Consider the following 17,046-nt stretch of genomic DNA (forward strand, 5'->3'; position numbering starts at 1 on the left):
CAGGGTGGCTGAAGCAGTGAAGGCGAGTTGGGGGTGGCACAGGTAGGGCTGGGAGAGGAGAGAAGTTAGATCAAAGTCCTGTACAGATCCTGTCTTCATCCTAAGAAAGCACCTAACCCAAGAAGCCAGCAAGGGGTTTAAAGAAGTGGGGACACAATCATGTGCATTTCCAAAAGAAATAAGTGGATGCAGCAGACCTTCGAGGAAGCGGCTTCTGGGGTCCAGGCTGGAGGGGACAGTGGCTTTGCTAAGGGGCTGGGTGGTGCCAGTGGAGAGATCTTCACAGGACAAACCAAGGAGACCTTCGGGATGGACTGGAGATGGGAGATGCTGGAGAGGGAGAGGCCGAGGTGAGGGCCATGTCTCTGGCCTGCATACCTGGGCAGGTGGAGACGGGGACAGTGGGAGAGGAACAGGTCGATGGTGTTGGGCAGGGAGGATCAGGACATTAGTTCTAGAAAGGTTGAGCTGAATGTGTCTTTAAGACATCTAAAATGAAATGCCAAGTGGTCCACTGGACTGATGAGCCTGGAGTCAGAGAGAGGCAAGCTGGAGATAGACTTTCTGAGTAGCAGGTGTGCTGGCAGGAGCTGAGGCTGTGGCTGTAGTTACAGAGGGATAAGAAGCAAAAGCCTGCTCCTATCTCCAACACTGAATGCAGGGAAGAGGGAGAGTCTCCTGAAAGGGAGTCAGAGAAGGAGAAGCAGCAGAGACAAGAGGAAAACCCAGAGCCTGGAGGAGGAAGGGTCAGTGCTGCCAGTGAAAGACCCTGAGGGAGTCTGCAGAGGAGGCCGCAGGGGCCTTCAGAGGCTTCCTTGGAGTTGCTCCCTGGCAAGAAGCCAGGGGAAGTGAAGAAAGGAGAGAGGCAGAGGGGAGGAAATGGAGGCAATGTGGGTAAGCAGGTCCTCGGAGAAGCAAGCCTCAGATCAGGAGAAGAAGGGCAGTACCAGGAGAAGGCTATGAAATCAACAAAGGGTTGTGTTTTTATATGTTGTCTTGATTTCTTTTTTGTTTTTGTTTTCAATGGAGTGTCTTGAAAAGCTGGAGGGTAGGGATCAGGATGGGGTGGGAAGCTGTCCTCCATAGGACCACCCTTGGGCTGCTCATTTGAGAGAGGAGGGAGGGAGGACAGGATGGGGCAGCTGCAGGCAGGTTTTATGGTCGGTTTCTGTCTCTGTCATCTGAGGGAGTTTCTTGGCAGCTTCTGTTTTCCCTGTAAAGCAGGAGGCAAAATCATCTGCTGGGGATGAGTATGCCGGAAGGAAGGTCAGAGGGTGTGAAGGATTGGAAGGGTTTAAAATAGCCACAGCGGAGCATGGGAGAGCCAGGTGACCAGAGAAACAGGGCAGGGCTGTCCTGTACTGCTGGGGGCCCACCCCCTTGCATAGGCGGATGTCTGGTTTTTAAAGTAAGATGAAATGTTACCTTCTTTACAAAAGTAATACAGGCCCACGGTTCCTTATCTAAAAGCCCTGGGGGCCGACTGGTTTTGGAATACAAGCTTTTGTTTCTAATTTAATTTTAGAAAGGTAATGTGATGCATATGCTACTTAATTACATATCACCCCCAGCGGGGTCTGGGGCAGCACCCTGTAATCAAACACGTTAGTATTTCTGCAGCAAAATATGAATATTCACACCAAGTGAATCAATAAAGACTATAAATAGCCTCACATCTGTGCAGGTCATTTTGCTTCCAAGTGAGTTCTGGAGGATCAAAACCAAACCAAACCAACTGTTGTTTTTCATGGCTATTTGGATTTTGGTATTGTGGATAAGAAAATGGGGGCCTGTACTGTGCCTAGTAGAAATTTGGAGAATAGAAAAGGAGAAGAAAATAATCATAGTTCCACTGGGAAAGGACTTGTGTTAATTCCCATCTCTTGGGTGAGTTTTTGAAAAATAATTTTTCAAGAATGCTCCAGAAATGGGTATAAGGGTGACTTATGCCTGGAAGGCATGCTGGCTGGCCTCCTCTGGTATTCGCAAATGTCAATCACAACAGCCCTACCACAATCTGCTGGAGCCTGGGCGCTTCTCCTAGGCTAGAAACCAGCACCTCATGGGAGGGCTCTGAGCAGTTTGGTGAGTTCTAACTAGGAAGAATTATGAAATTTTCTAAAAGAAGGTATGTTGAGATGATTAAATCAAGTTTAGCCTAAAGCTGCCTCCTTACATATTTTAAGTTTGGCCTGAAGGTTTCTCTGTACATCATGAACTATAAGAAGTGGAGGTGTAAACAGACCGTAGCCCACTCTTGTGCCAATCACTGAGTTTTGGCCAATCAAATGTGGCCAACTGTTCGAACCAACTTCAAATAAGGCAAATGCCAAGCTGTGACCAATCCAGCTGTCTCTGTACCTCACTTCCGTTTTCCGTAAGTCACTTTCCTTTTTCTGTCCATAAATCTTCTTCCATCACATGACTGCACTGGAGTCTCTGAACCTGCTCTGGCTCAGAAGGCTGCCCAATTCGCGAATTGTTCATTGCTCAATTAAACTTTTACATTTAATCTAGCTGAAGTGTTTGTTTTGTTTTTGTTTTTGTTTTTTTAACAAGATGAACACAGCTCTGGTCACGTCGCTCGCATGCTGAAAAATATTTGATGGTTCCCCACTGTCTTCTAGAAAATCTTTTTCCATTCCTTTATGTTCTGAACATTCTACGTGCAGGTAACTTACTCCTCTTCAAAAGCACCATGGTCTTTCACACCTCTGGCCTTTGCCTAGGCTGTAATTTTTTCCTGAAATTCCCTTCCTCCTACTCACTTTCTGGTAAACTCCTACAAATTTCTCAAAACCCACCATGAATATCATTTCTTCTTTAAAATTTTTCCTGATTGCCTCTGGTCCTTGAGCTCTCACAGCTCTTGTTAATACCCACGTCACAGGTTTATGTGTCTCGTCTTCCTCTCAACACTTTGTGCTTAGGGCTGGAGCCCATCTCCTCTCCTGTTTGTATGAACAGTGCCTAGCACGTGTGAGAGAAGGAAAGAGTCAGGAGCAAGAGAGAGAGAGAGAGACTAGACAAAAGCTGACCTTTTTCTATGAGTTGTGAGCTGAGCAGGAGGGACCAGACAAGGGGCTACAAAGTTGTACCAGCCTTTTGGGCTAAGATGCTGTCTTCTAGGATAAGAGGATGATCTTAGGACTTCAAATTTCTACTTTCTAAAACATGGCTATTTTAACACCGGCTTCATTTTATTATCCTTTCCTCTTCTCTTTCTTTCCTTTTTTTTTTTTTGGTAAGTATTTCCTTTTTTATCTATGTCAATCATTTTTACAAAAAGGTCCAGACTACCTGTGAGACCCAAATTCATACCATCATTAAGATTTCCATCATACCCTAAACCTAAAAGGTTTAGGATAAATGAAGATGTGAATAAATTCCTCAGCCTAGTCACACTTCAGGGCCAAATTTCATAAATGGAGGCAGACACTCCTGGGAGGATACCACAATCCCAAACTGCAGATCAGAGCTGGCCCTATATAGCTTGGAGATGTCTTGGAGGATGGAATATTCAACAACTTTGGAGAGAACAAAAATTTGTTTGTTAAGATTGCTCTTTTTCCACTAAAAAATCATGGAATATTTATTATAAAATGTACAAAGGTAGAGAAGATAGTGTAATGGATACCCATCACACACATACGCATCACCCAGCAAATTGATGGAACCAAATTTGACATTGATAGGGCCCAGGAAAGCATCTGAGGGTGAACTTGACCTTTGAGGAGAAAAGTGCCTGGTGCAGGTGGTCCCTGGGCACCCTCCCTTCCAGCCTGCAGCTCAAGAGGGGTACTCTTGCTGAAGGAGATGACCACAGATGCCCGGCGCTAATCTGGGGGTAAATTGAGCCTGGCACCTTCAGTACAGAATGCTTATAGTTCCTTGCATTTAAAGCGGCTCTTTCCAGGATTCCTGGGGTGACGATGCATGATTCTAACAAGCAACAACAGAGGATGAACCCCTGGCCAGACTCAGAAAACCCCACGCCCCTTCCAGGCATCAGGATGTGACTGCAAGAGAAGGATGGGCAATGGGCTTTTCCCGCAGAAAAGAAGGCCCACCCCCTCCTTGGGGCGTCTGCTCTAAAACAGAGGAACAGCTTCCTGCCAATTCTTCAGCATGATGGCTGAACTACTTCCTCACTCAGGGAAACAAAGTGTATCAAGGCGTTTGACTCATGGGCATGATGATGCTTTTGAGTCCACAAGCAGCTGCTGAGCCCTAGCCTGAGCGCATGCGTGACAGGAGCACACGCCTTGCTTCTCAGCACTGCTGTGCACCTGCTGGTGTGGAGCCAGCCGGGGCCGCGAGGCACCAGATGGCACTGGAGCACCGGGCTCCTGCTGCCCAAGAACAGTGTCACCTTCACAAGGAATGAGGATAATAATAGCTAACATTTACCACATGCTCTCCACTTGCCAGGAGCAGTCCTAAGCACTTTCCCGACGACCCTGTTGGGGAGGCGCCACTGTCCACCCCATCTTGCCATTGCGGAAACTGAGGCCCTGAGGGCAAATGAACTTGCCCAACAACTGCTGAGTGATGAGCTACAGTCTGAACCAGATTGTCTGGCTCCAGAGCCCACGCTCTGGTAATGAGGCTGGGCCACCTTCATCATCCTGCTGAGAAGCCCTCTCTCTAACTGTGGGAGTCAAGAAGCTCCACCCCTAACCTCCACCCCTGGGCCTTTAGAACTTGCAGAGATCCCACTTCTCTTCTCTAGGAGTTGATGCACACCCCTGATCCCTCGGTCTCTTTTCCTCATCCCTGTATCCTGTAATACCTGGTTCTTCTTCTCCAGATGTACCCATGGTGTCAGTTTCCTGTGTACCCCCCTGTGATATTTTATGCATATACCAGCAGTATACACACACACATACATTACATACATATATACATACATGCATGTGAATATGTGTGGGTGTGTTCCTCTTTTTTCCTACTGTCCACACCAGAGTGGTCACAGAACTCTCCACACTCCTGGGGCCACTGCCCTTGTTCCCAGCCTTGGCACTTCCTCAACGTGCTAAGTTGGGAACCCACAGAGTCCCAGAGCTCCTGGCACACTGCCCCTTCTGCTCTTGCCCACTCACAGCCTCCTCCCTACAGTTATCCACCCTTTCTGTGCTTCAGTTTTCCCATCTGCACAGTGGTGATAGTGAGAGTACCAACCTCTCCAGGGTTGTTAGGAGGTTTAAATGGGTTAATATACGCAAAGTGCACACAAAAGTGCCTGGCACAGAGTAAGCACCAACCATTGTAAAACACAGGCTTGTGGGCCGCGCGTGGTGGCTCACACCTGTAATCCCAGCACTTTGGGAGGCCGAGGTGGGCGGATCACAAAGTCAGAAGATCAAGACCATCCTAGCTGACATGGTGAAACCCCTACTAAAAATACAAAAAATTAGCCAGGCATTGTGGCACATGCCTGTAGTCCCAGCTACTCGGGAGGCTGAGGCAGGAGAATCGTTTGAACCCAGGAGGCGGAGGTTGCAGTGAGCTGAGATCGCGCCACCGCACTCTGGCCTGGGCAACAGAGCAAGACTCCATCAAAAAAAACAAACAAAAAACAAACACAAACAAAAAAACAGGCTTGTATAATTGCCTCACCGATTGTTGGCAACAGCGTGCTTTCAGAGATGTTCAAATGTGAAAAAGTGTCTATCTTGGAGTTGCAGAAGTGTTGGCGATCTCCATGCTGGAGAGTCCACTGCACACTCTTGACCCCTAGCCTGCAGGGGGCCCTTCGTGCTGCCGCTGCCCACACATTTCCCCTATCTCTTACACAGTTACTTCACACTCACTCCTCCTTAGCCCTCCAAGTCCTCCTCCTCCCTTCTTGCTCTCAGACGATCACCTTGTCTCCTACTTCACCGCGAAAAATGACACAATCGGAAGAGAGCTCCTCCCCACAGCATCTCACCTGCCAGCATCCACGCGCTGTGGCTGGGCCTTTCCCTCCTGCTACTATGGGGACTGTGTGTGGTCCTAGCTGAGACCAACTCTTCCAGCTGAGCACTGCAGTCTCTCCCTCCTGCTTATTTCTCCTCTCCTATAATATAAACTACCTCCTCTTTTTTGAATTTAAGTGCACAATTCAATCGTTTTTAGCATAACACACTGCTGTGTAACTATTACCACACTCAATTTTAAAACCTCTTCGTCACCCCAAAAAGAAAACCCAAACATATAGAGTCATTCCCCATGTCTCCCCCAACCTCCCCACAAGCCCAGTACTAACCACTAATCCACCTTCTTTCTCTGTGGATTCACCTATTCTGGACCTTTCATATCATTGGAATCATACTGTGTGGTCTTTTGTGTTTGGCTTCTTTCATTTAGCTTAAAGTTTTCAGGAGTTGCATGTTGCAATGTGTATCACTGCCTCATTCCTTTTTATGGCTGGATAATATCCCACCATATGCATATACCACATTTTAAAAATTTATTCATCAGTTGATGGACATTGTGTTGTTTCTACTTTTTGGCTATAATGCACAATGCTGCTATGAACATTTGTGTATAAGTTTTTGTGTGAACATGCTTTCAGTTCTCTTGGATATGTGCCTAGGAGTGGAATGGCTGGGTCATATGCTAACTCTGTTTAACCTTTTGAGGAACTGCCAGGCTGTTTTCCAAAGCCATTATACCATTTCACGTTCCCACCAGTGGTGTATGATGGACTATTTTTATCATATAAATTGTGAAATAACACCCTTGACCCCATGGCCCTCTCCAGTTACCATCCTATTTCTCATTTCTCTGCTCCTCTATAGCAAAACTCCTGAGAATAACTGGTACCTATTACTTGTCTCCAATTCCTCACTCCCATTTTCCCTTCAACCCATTATTATTAGATTTGTCCTCAGCACGCCATCAAAGTAGCTCTTGTTGAGGTCACCAGTGACCCCTCTGTTGCCAAGTGCCTAGGTCAATTCTCAGACCTCATCACCTGACCTCTCAGCAGCTTTGGACATGGCTGATTGTTCCCTTTTTCTTAAAACATTTTCTTCACTCTGCGTCTAGAATGTCTGTTTGTCTGTCAGCCTGCCTGTCTCTCTCTCTCTCTGCTCCTATTCTTTGACCTCCCCGCCACCACCCACCCACAGCTATCCCGCCCTCAGCCTCTAAACACCAGGGCCCCAGTGCTCAGCTCTCTTCTCTGTCTTTGTTCATTCTCTAGGTGATTGTGAACCAATCTATGGCTTTAAATTCTCTCTGTTATCCCAGACTCCCAAATGCAGACCTCCACACCTGACCTCTAGATCCATACATCCAACTGCCTCCTCAGCATCTCCATGTGGAGATCTATTAGATATTTTAAGCCTGCCATGTCCAAAAGAGTACTCTTGATGTTCCCCACCAAATCTGTTCCCTCCACTGTCTTCCCCATCTCCATAAATGTCAATTCCATCCTTCCAACTGCTCATGTAAAGGGCCACAGTCATCCTTGACTCCTCGCTTCCTCTTACACCTCACAACCAATCCAACAAATCGTTTTGACTCTGCTTATGAAATGTATCTTCCATCAAACCAACTTTCATCACTCCCATTGCCACTACCTGGGCTCAAACCCCAGTCATCTCTCACCTGGAGGACCTCCTGGCAGGTCTCCCTGTCCTGTCCTTATTCCCTCAGATTTTCTATAGAAGCCACTTAAGAGGCTTAGAATGATCATCCTAAGAAGTCAGATCATGCTACTCCTCTGCTGAGAACTCTCAATGGCTCCCTTTTCACCAGAGTAAATGTCAAACTTCTTACCTTAACCACAGGACCCTCATGATCTGGCTGTACATTACTACAGACCATATGTCCTACCTCTTTCCCCTCCTGTTCCAGCCACACTGGCCTCTTTGAATACGCCAGCCACAGCCAGTCTCAAGCCCTTTTCACTCATTGTTCCCTCTGTTCAGGATGGAATGCATTACTTCTAAATATCCACATAGCCTGCTCCCTGGCCTCCTTCAGGTCTTCATCCATACGTCACTTCTCAGCGAGGCGTTCCCTGACGGTACTGTCCATAATTGCAACTCTTCTCCCTGAATGCCCTAAATCTCCTCTGCTTTATTTTTCCCCTTGGCATCAACAGTTAATGACAATTCTTTATCTTATATTATCTGACAACATCTGTCTCCCTCCACCAGAATGTAAGCTCCATGAGGACCAGGAAGTCTGTCTGCTTTGTTCACTGCTGGATCCCGTGACTCGGAACAGTGCATGTAACAGGCGTTCGATAAACCTTTGTTGAATGAATAAGTGAATGATGGTTATTTGGGTTGTTTTCAATCTTTTTCCACTAAAACAAATGCTGTAATGAACAACATTGTACACTGATCATTTTGCTTATGTATGAGTACATCTGTAGGACAAATATGTAGAAGTTAAATTGCTGGGCTGAAGGATATGAACAGTTGTAATTTTGATAAACATTCTCTGAACATTTTGGTGGTTAAAAATTTTACCATAATTTACCACTTTATATTGAGCAAATCACATGATTAATTGCAGGTAGCCCATGCTGACCTGGGTTTTTACCTACATGGAAAGAAAGTAATCAGGAGAAAAGCCGCCCAAGGAATTCAAGAAGTTCATTAGCCGTCAACACGAGTTACTGTCCTATCAATGATGCCAGTGGGTCATCATGGCAGCTTGGCCACATTGCATTCATCATACCCGGTAACTGTCTGCTTGAAGACATGGACTGCAAAGTCCAGGTCCGATAGCCTGAATTATTTCTGATGCTGGAAGGCTCTATGGAAGGGAAGGCCTTCCAGGTCATTTAGCGCAATCTATGGAGAGCCTATGCTTCTCCCACATGGGCTCTGAGATGCCCTGGCCAAAAACTCTTGGACTCTGCCAGAGGTACCAAACAGCATGACTCCTGGGGATGTCATTTACATTATAGTCTATATGAATGGAGCAGTGCACAGCATGGGCAGCTAGGGCAGTGACCTGGTACTTTACAGCATCATTCTAGGGCAAGAACTTGAAATGGCTCCTAGGATGCCTCATATCTCCCCAATCCTGTGCTGAAACAGTCACAGCTCTGCAACAGTAGTTTGCCACATATATACTGTCCGGCAATTGTTTCTGAGAGTCGGCCCACCCTTTCTGCAAATGACTTGGAGGGATTTGTAAATAGGAATCTCACCCCAGCCATCACCATTGGCCTCTCTTGCCTGACTCCCTGAGGGGCTTGGATGGAGCCCCCCAGAGCTTCCTTCTCAGCCAGCTCAGCTCAACCGTGGGGTGTGAGATGGCGAAAGGCAGATTAGCAGTAGTGTGCTGGGGTTTTTGTTCCTGCAAAACCTCTCCTTCCTATCCCTCAAAATGTGGGTTTTTAGTCATTGCCAGGAATATAAGAAGGAATGATTTTAGATGAAATTGTAAGGTAGGGGAGATTTCTATTTAACCCTCCACTCTTGCCACCTGGCCTTCAGCCACCAATTTTCATGAAGCCAGTTTATCAGCTGGAGAGCATGGGATATGGAGTCTGTGGACATGAGTTCAGGTTTGCCTCTGCTTCTCACCAGCCGTGTAGCTTCGGGAGAGTCACTTTAGTTTTATGTTGATTTTTAATTAATTAATTAATTATTTTTTGGAGATGGAGTTTCACTATTGTTACTCAGGCTGGTATCTAACTCTTAGACTCAACGGATCCTCCCACCTCAGCCTCCCAAGTAGCTGAAATTACAGGCACACACCACTGTGCCAGGCTCCTGGATTTGATTTTTTAAAGTCTCATGAAGACCCTGGCCTCTGCAAATGCCAAAGTGGATTCACATGGTTTCCTGAACATCCAGGAAACTGTTTTAGAAAGAAGCACCCCAAGGCCAGGCGCAGTGGCTCACGCCTGTAATCCCAACACTTTGGGAGGCCAAGGCGGGCGGATCACCTGAGGTCGGGAGTTCGAGACCAGCCTGACCAACATGGAGAAACCCCATCTCTACTAAAAATACAAAACTACTCAGGTGTGTTGGCACATGACTGTAATCCCAGCTACTCAGGAGGCTGAGGCAGGAGAATAGCTTGAACCCAGGAGGCAGACAGTGCGGTGAGCTGAGATCGTGCCATTGCACTCCAGACTGGGCAACAAGAGTGAAACTCCGCCTCAAAAAAGAAAGGAAGGGGAAAGGAGGGGACAGGAGGGGAAGGGGAAGGGGAAGGAAGAAGGAAGGAAAGAAGCACCCCCTACTGATCAAAGTGTACATAAACCATTTTGCACCCATCTAATTGGCAAAAATTGAAGACTGACAAATGTGGAAAAACTGGGATTTTCATGTACAACTTGTGGGAGTGTTAGCAGATACAACCATTTGGGAGTGCAATTTAGTCAACATTGAATAAGACTGAAGATATGCACACCCTTTGAGACAGCAATTCCACTCCTAAACATAGATACCCTAGAGAAATACGTATGCATGAAGACCTGCGTAGTGTTTATTGTAACATTATTAGCAATGGTGAAAACTGGAAACAACTTAAATGATCATTAACTAGAGAATGAATAAATACATTTCAGTTTAGTCCTACAGCGAAATACTATGCATCCATGAAAACTGATGCACTAGAGCTATACACCAAAATTGGTAAATCTTAAAAAATCATGTTAAGCAAAAATAAAAGCAAGTTGCAGAATACATATAATATGATGCCATTTATGTAAAGGTTAAAGGTATGCAGAAATGCAAAACATTGTTTATGGATACACATATATGTATAACAAATTTCAAAGAATGTATGATCAAGACAAATCCCAAATTGAGGATAGTGGTTGCTATAATCTGGATGTTAGTATCCCTTCAAAATTCCCATGACAGAACCTAATACTCAATGTGATAGATTAAGAGGTGGGGGTCTTTGGGAAGTGATTAGGTCATGACAGTGGAGCCCTGACGGGATTAGTGCCCCTACAAAAAGAGGTTCAAGTGAGCTCCCTTGAACTTCTGCCATGTGAGGATGCAGTGAGAAAGCACCATCTTTGAAGCAGAGAGTCCTCACTAGATACTGAAGCTGGATGCTTTGATCTTGGACTTCCCAGCCTCCAGAACTGCGAGCAATAAATTTCAATTGTTTATAAATTATCCAGTCTAAGGAATTTTTGTTGTAGCAGCAGGAATGGAATAAGACAGTTGCTATCTTCGGGAAGGGAAGGCAATGGGATCAGGGAGGGCTACACTGGCACTTTAATGGCATCTGTAATATTTTATTTCCTAAGAATTTTTATTATATTATTAGATATGTGTTTATATGCCTGAGATATTTCATAATTAAAAAGATAATTTAAAGTGTGTCTGAATCCAGTGGTGAGCAGTATTGTGTGTGTTGGGACCAGCAGCTGCTCCTGTGAATCTGTTCCTCTTGCTCCTAGAGTTACATACAGGGGGCCCTTAACACCAATGAGGGGCCCATCTGGAGACCTTTGTGAAAGTCCACCCTTAGGAACAACACCAGAGCATATAATTTCCTCCTAAAGTTTAGTAAAGTAGAATTGGAAAACTGAAGTGAACATTTTAGACTGATCATCGTTCTAGAGATACAGTTGTAATTTGTTAAAAACAATTGGCTTTCTTTTCATGGCTATTTTCTCCCAAAGAAACTAGGTTTTTGTTTTTTCTTTGTCAGATATCATGTGTTTACAACAAACCTACGGCCAGCCACATGGCTCAGGATTCACATTTATGCGTCAGGAGATTCATTAAGTGCTTCATAAAGTGGACCTTTGAAGTTGGTCATGTGTAAACCTCAGATGTTATATCCAAGAACACTGAGAGACCATTTAGGCACTGTCTGGTGACTATGGAGTGGCATGTGCCCTAGCCAGTGCTACCCCTGAGACATGAGGAGCCTACAGGGATTTCCAACCCTATCAGATCTGGGTTCTTCTTCCTGTGTCATCCTGCACGAACTGTTTGAGTAAAGGGGATTGTGTGTGTGTACACCCATGTGCAAAGTGGCACCAATGAACACTGAGGCCTTCAAGCTGGCCTGACTGAGCTCTGACCCTATGCCCATGGGCTATAGTCTCACCAGGTCCCTGCTGGTTGCTACTGATCAGCTGGCATTTAGAGATGGACTCTCAGCCTGACCAGCTGGGGTTTCTGACGTACAGGGCTTGGGGCAACTTAGAGGGGGTGCCAATCTGCATTTGAAAATCTTTTAGTCCTCCATGGCATGAGGCATGCCAGTTGTGCCCAGTGGTCTGAAGGGTCGTAGAGAGGCAAGGCCATGGGTGGAGACAGACCATCTTTAGGGAACCTGGGTATACATCTTCAGGATGCTGGTGCCTCTGCTGCACCCTTCGTGAAATGTGAGCAGTGATCCTGCTCATCTTGCTCCCTGGGCTATTGAGAGAATTAAGAGGAAGTGTGAATGGCTTTGGTAAGGTTAAAGTCACCACTCATGTAGTCTATTATCTTTAATAAAATAGTAACTTCTTTCCTCTGATTTGGGTACAAGGGGAGAGTCTCAGGAGCTTTCTTCTCTTAGGCATCTTCTTGGTTCCTGCTGCCACACAATGAAAGCCCCCATGAATGAATGAATGAATGCAGCTCCCTGCTCTCATGCCCTAGCCAAATCCGACTTCCCACTGTTGCCTCAAGCATGCCCAGTGTTTTCCCACACCCTTGCTCATGCAGTTCCCTTTGATTATAATGTCCTATGGCAGCTCTCTGCAATCCTACCTGCTCCCTAAGGCTCTTTCAGATGTTACCTCCTCTCTGAAGCTTTTTCTAATTTCACCCAAATCGATGTGACATGCCTCTCCTTGGAACCTGGAGGGCAGGGCCCATGCCCCCTTCCCTGTGCATCTCTCCAGGGCCTGGCACAATACTCAACACATAGCAGGTGTTCGGAGTGCATTAAATTCCATGAAATTGCAGGAAGCTGACCAGGCCCAGTAGACCTGTTGCTGTTCCCTGGCATGTGGGAGCCCCAAACCCTTACCTTTGGAGTGAACATGTGTAGGATGCCATCAACTGCCCCTCGCAGCAACAGCCCCCGGACCAGGAAGCAGGCCAGCACCACATAGGGGAAGAGGGAGCTGAAATACATCACCTGCAGAGAAGACAGGGACCCCCCATCAGGCAGAGCCCTTCCTGCAGCTGGCACCCCCCATCCCTGCTCACATCTGGGGCACATGAGCCGCCCCGATGGCAGCAGAAAGCAGAGCCCTGGAACCCCTGGGCATAGGGCCAAACCTGCCACACATCTGGCACAGAGCCAAGGCAGAAGCAGGAACAGGACAAGCTGGAGTCTGCATGGCGGTGCATGGGGTTGGTTTTCTCCCTTCCAGAGCTGCTGGGGCTGAGCTAACAGCCTCCTCACCCCAGAGGGCTGCCAAGGGGGTGAGGGAGTCCTTTGCTGTCCCCTCCTCATTCTCCCATGTCTCATTCCCCCAGTGGGCCCCCTAAGGATCTCCCCTGTCCTTAGAGCTCCTTTGATGGAAGACCGTCAGGAGGTTATAGACATGGCTCCCAAACAGAAGACAACTGAAGAAGTCCCTAGCCCCTTGTGAGGATGAATCGTGTGCTCTTCTCTACCACAGCATTTTTCGCACATGTCTATATCCCTGCGTGCGTGGTACATGGCCTCACACAAGAGATGCTCACAAAGTGTTTGCTGCACTGAAACAAAGGAAGAGGGCTGTTTGGGCAGGGTGGTGTAAAGGCTAAGAGAATGCATGTCTGGTGTTAGCCTGCCTGAGTTCTAACCCTGGCTCTACCACTTACCAACATGTGACCTCAGGCATTTCATTTAACCTCCATGAGCCTCCATCTCCTCATCTCTAAAATGGGTGTAATCATCCCTAACTCATAACGTTGTTGTGGACCAAATGTGTTCATACAGGTGGCAGTACCTGAGAAGTCCCATGAAGCATCAGCTACTATTTCAAACTCTGGAAAGGGAAGAGGTCAGTGGCTGGGGTCACTCTACCTTTCTAGAGCTTAGCTTCCTTGCTCATCAAATCTGGAAAAGAACCTGAAGCCTCAAACAGCCAGGGTTCTAGTTGCAGCTCTGAGACTGACTGGCTGCGTGATGTTAGCTGAGGTGCTTTCCCCTCTCTGGGCCTCACTTTCCTCATCTGTAAAATGAGTAGTCTGGGATACAGGACCTCTAATCCAATCCTTCCCATCCCTGGCAGCATATGAATACTGATATGTGATAAGTAAGAAAAGGCCCTTATTTAAAAGGGATCTGAAATGCTGGGAAGAGGTGTGGGGCTTGGCTGGTTTACCCCTCAGAGACTGCTATGGAGCTGCCCCCTGAGGCCTCCAAGGCCGCCTTCACTCATGGCATCTACCTGCTCAAAGGGCCCTTTAGCTGTAGACATGGCAAGCTGCTGGTTTTCACCAAAAAATGCTCAAAGCAGGCTCTTCTAGAGCTTTTTTGCTCTTGGGAACCTGAGGGTCTAGAATCTAGACAGATGTCCCTAGGTCAATACTTCTAGTTTTCCTCCTCTCTGATGTTTGCATTAGAGCAGGCCTGAGTTATCTGAGCACGGAAGCGGCTGGGGTCCAGGGCAATGACTTTCCAGCTATTCCATTCTGGGTGGGCTGTCCATGGTGAGCAATACTATAGGAATGATACTTCCACACCCTCCTCTGGGGGCCTGTATTATCATCCAGAGCCATCTGGAGCCCAAGCCCACCCGGAAGACCCTGCAAAGGGCAGCCTAGAATTCTTAGCCCTGTGCCCTCTGTGCCTTTCTGTTGTTCCCCATTTGGGTCCTGGGTGCCCCCCCAGCACTCACCTTCCCCGAGGACTGGATGCCCTTAACGACAGCCATCCCCACGATGCTCCAGGCCACAAGGAGGCACAGGGTCATCTTCCAGTTGAGGCCCCCACTCTCCGAGATGGAGTCAGAGATGTCCAAGGCCTCTCGGTACCAGAAGTAGGTAGTGGCTGAGCTCTTTTCACACTCTGCCTCCACCACTGAAATAGCAGCAAAGGTCACAGGGCCTCAGTGGCGGGGCCTATGGGGTCACTTCCTCTGCTGGACCCCCACTCAGGGCAGCAGTGGGTGAGGGAGCTGCTGAGGGTGGGCAGCTGGGAGGGGCTGTGCTCATTCTGGGTTAGCCGGGATCTGGCAGACCCTGAGGAATCCTAGGTTCCCAGTGGGGTCTGGGAGGCTTCAGGACAAACTGGCCTGGCTGATTCCTACCCATGCCTCCTGCTGCCCATGTCTCTCCATGGAAGGGAGGAAACATGAGGCTGAATTGGCCTAAAGTTCTTTGGGGAAGGTCCTGAGCTGGGAGCTAGAGACCTGGATTCTCATCCCAGATCATTGGTTAGATGAGTGGTGTGAACATGAGAAAGTCGCTTCTGGGCCTCAGTTTCCTCACTGTGAAGTGGAATAACAGGGTGAGTAATAACAATTAAAGTCACACTTTCCAGAGTTTTGTCTACACTCACTGCTTTATTCAATCCTGTCAGAAACAGGCTGGAAAAGAGACCATTCCCACTGGGGAAGGGGAAATGAGGATCGGAGATGTTAAGTGACTTATCCAAGGTGACACAACAAGTCTGAAACTCCAAATGTGTGCGCTAAGCCTATGAAACCCCTTCCTGGGACAGGGCTGGCTGGCATCCCCAGCTGGGCCCCATACTTGCCTGCCACGCTCCCATTCCTGACGACAGGACATTCACTCCAGGGCAGCGGGTACTGGAAGGACTTGAAGAAATAGAAGATGCTCCACCCGATGATCACGTTATAATACAGCCCCACAAAGAGACAGACCTGGGGACAAGCCCACTGCGGGGTCACTGAGGCTGCAGGCAACTCCAGCCTGCCCCCACGCTCCACCCGAGGCCCAGCACGTGGGCAGCGCCATAAACACAGCAGTACAGCCTCAAGGGAGGCAAAGAGGGATGGGGTGCGGGTGGTGGAGGAGCCCCCTCACGCTCCATTCATCTGGTATTCAGGGAATCCACAAAGGAATTTTTCAGACATTAAAGTTCTCTCTTTTAAGCAACAAACTCTTAAAATGTTAATCTTTTCCAGTTTGAAATTCTTCTAAGATACTTGAAGTACTTTCTCCTCCTCATTTCCTGATGACTGGGGATTGTAATGACAGAGATGCCCTCCAGGACTCTGAAGGCATGCACAGCTTTGGCCCCTATGGTAAACAGACCCAGATTGCTGTGCTTCTAGAGACTTTGTGGGTGTTTCTTGCGGATTCTACTCTCTCGGGCATGTTAGCAGCCTGCCTCTAGAAAGGTGGCACTTGTCATTTCTTGGAACACAATAACTAATGCTGGTAGAATTTTATTTAAAATAGGAGTGCATGGACTCTGCCTGAGGGTCCAAGGGGCTTCTTTGAAAGCAACGTTTCTATGGGCAGGGATTTGCTGCATCCACTCTGGACACAGAGTGGTCCCTTCCAGAGGCCTGGGTGTCTCCTGCATCAGTGAGACTGGCGTCAGTGTGAGAGCTGAGGGCCACTTGCTTCATCAGTCTCACCTGAGCACGTGTGTGTAGGAGCAGCTGCTCATACAGCAGAACTTCCTGGGAGCATAGACAGAGTGAGACACCCACTTCCTTTACTTGGGTGCTTTCAGTCCAAGTGGGAGACCATACACACACTCCTGTGTATCAGCACACAGCCAGCCCCAGCAGAATACACGGCACTGGCCAGTGCAAAGCTGATGGCTGACGTGAGAGTAGGGGGCTGCAATAGGCCCTCTCCCAGTCTCTGCCTGAGGCAAGTTTGGGCTGGCCCTACTGCCAGGCCTGGTGGAATCCTTAGTCCCTTCCAGAAGTTCATTCCAGTCTTTATCCCAGGTGTGAGCAGTGAGCATGGGCCCCTGTAGGCTTTGCCCTTAAGGGATGCTGTTTCCTCGCCTAGAGCTCTGAGCAGGGTCTCATCTGTAGCCTTGTGGATGAGCCTGGAGACCTCACAAAGTTCTCCATCCAGGGCCACTGGAGTCTTCCTGTCTCTCACTGTTCCAAAGCCTCACCCCGCTTGGGTTGACCTTAAGTTTCCTGTGTGAGTTCTCCAACTCTGCTCTTTGGCACAGCAAAATGGCAAGGAGACC

At 47.8% G+C, this 17,046-nt stretch overlaps 1 protein-coding gene across 2 annotated transcripts in view; it reads right to left on the minus strand.

The window, feature by feature from the left end:
* The window catches only part of SLC6A17 (solute carrier family 6 member 17), a 51,175-nt gene that overhangs the window by 12,421 nt on the left and 21,708 nt on the right, over positions 1-17,046 (minus strand). For both annotated transcript variants that reach the window (XM_030824869.1, XM_030824870.1), the window contains exons 4-6: positions 15,622-15,748; positions 14,762-14,943; positions 12,955-13,065 (exon numbers count right to left, since the gene is read on the minus strand). In XM_030824869.1, the coding sequence (XP_030680729.1) occupies positions 12,955-13,065; positions 14,762-14,943; positions 15,622-15,748 (420 nt within the window). The remainder of the gene's footprint in view (positions 1-12,954; positions 13,066-14,761; positions 14,944-15,621; positions 15,749-17,046) is intronic.

The sequence above is a fragment of the Nomascus leucogenys genome, chromosome 12 (assembly GCF_006542625.1).
Source record: "Nomascus leucogenys isolate Asia chromosome 12, Asia_NLE_v1, whole genome shotgun sequence".
NCBI classification, from domain to species: Eukaryota; Metazoa; Chordata; class Mammalia; order Primates; family Hylobatidae; genus Nomascus; species Nomascus leucogenys.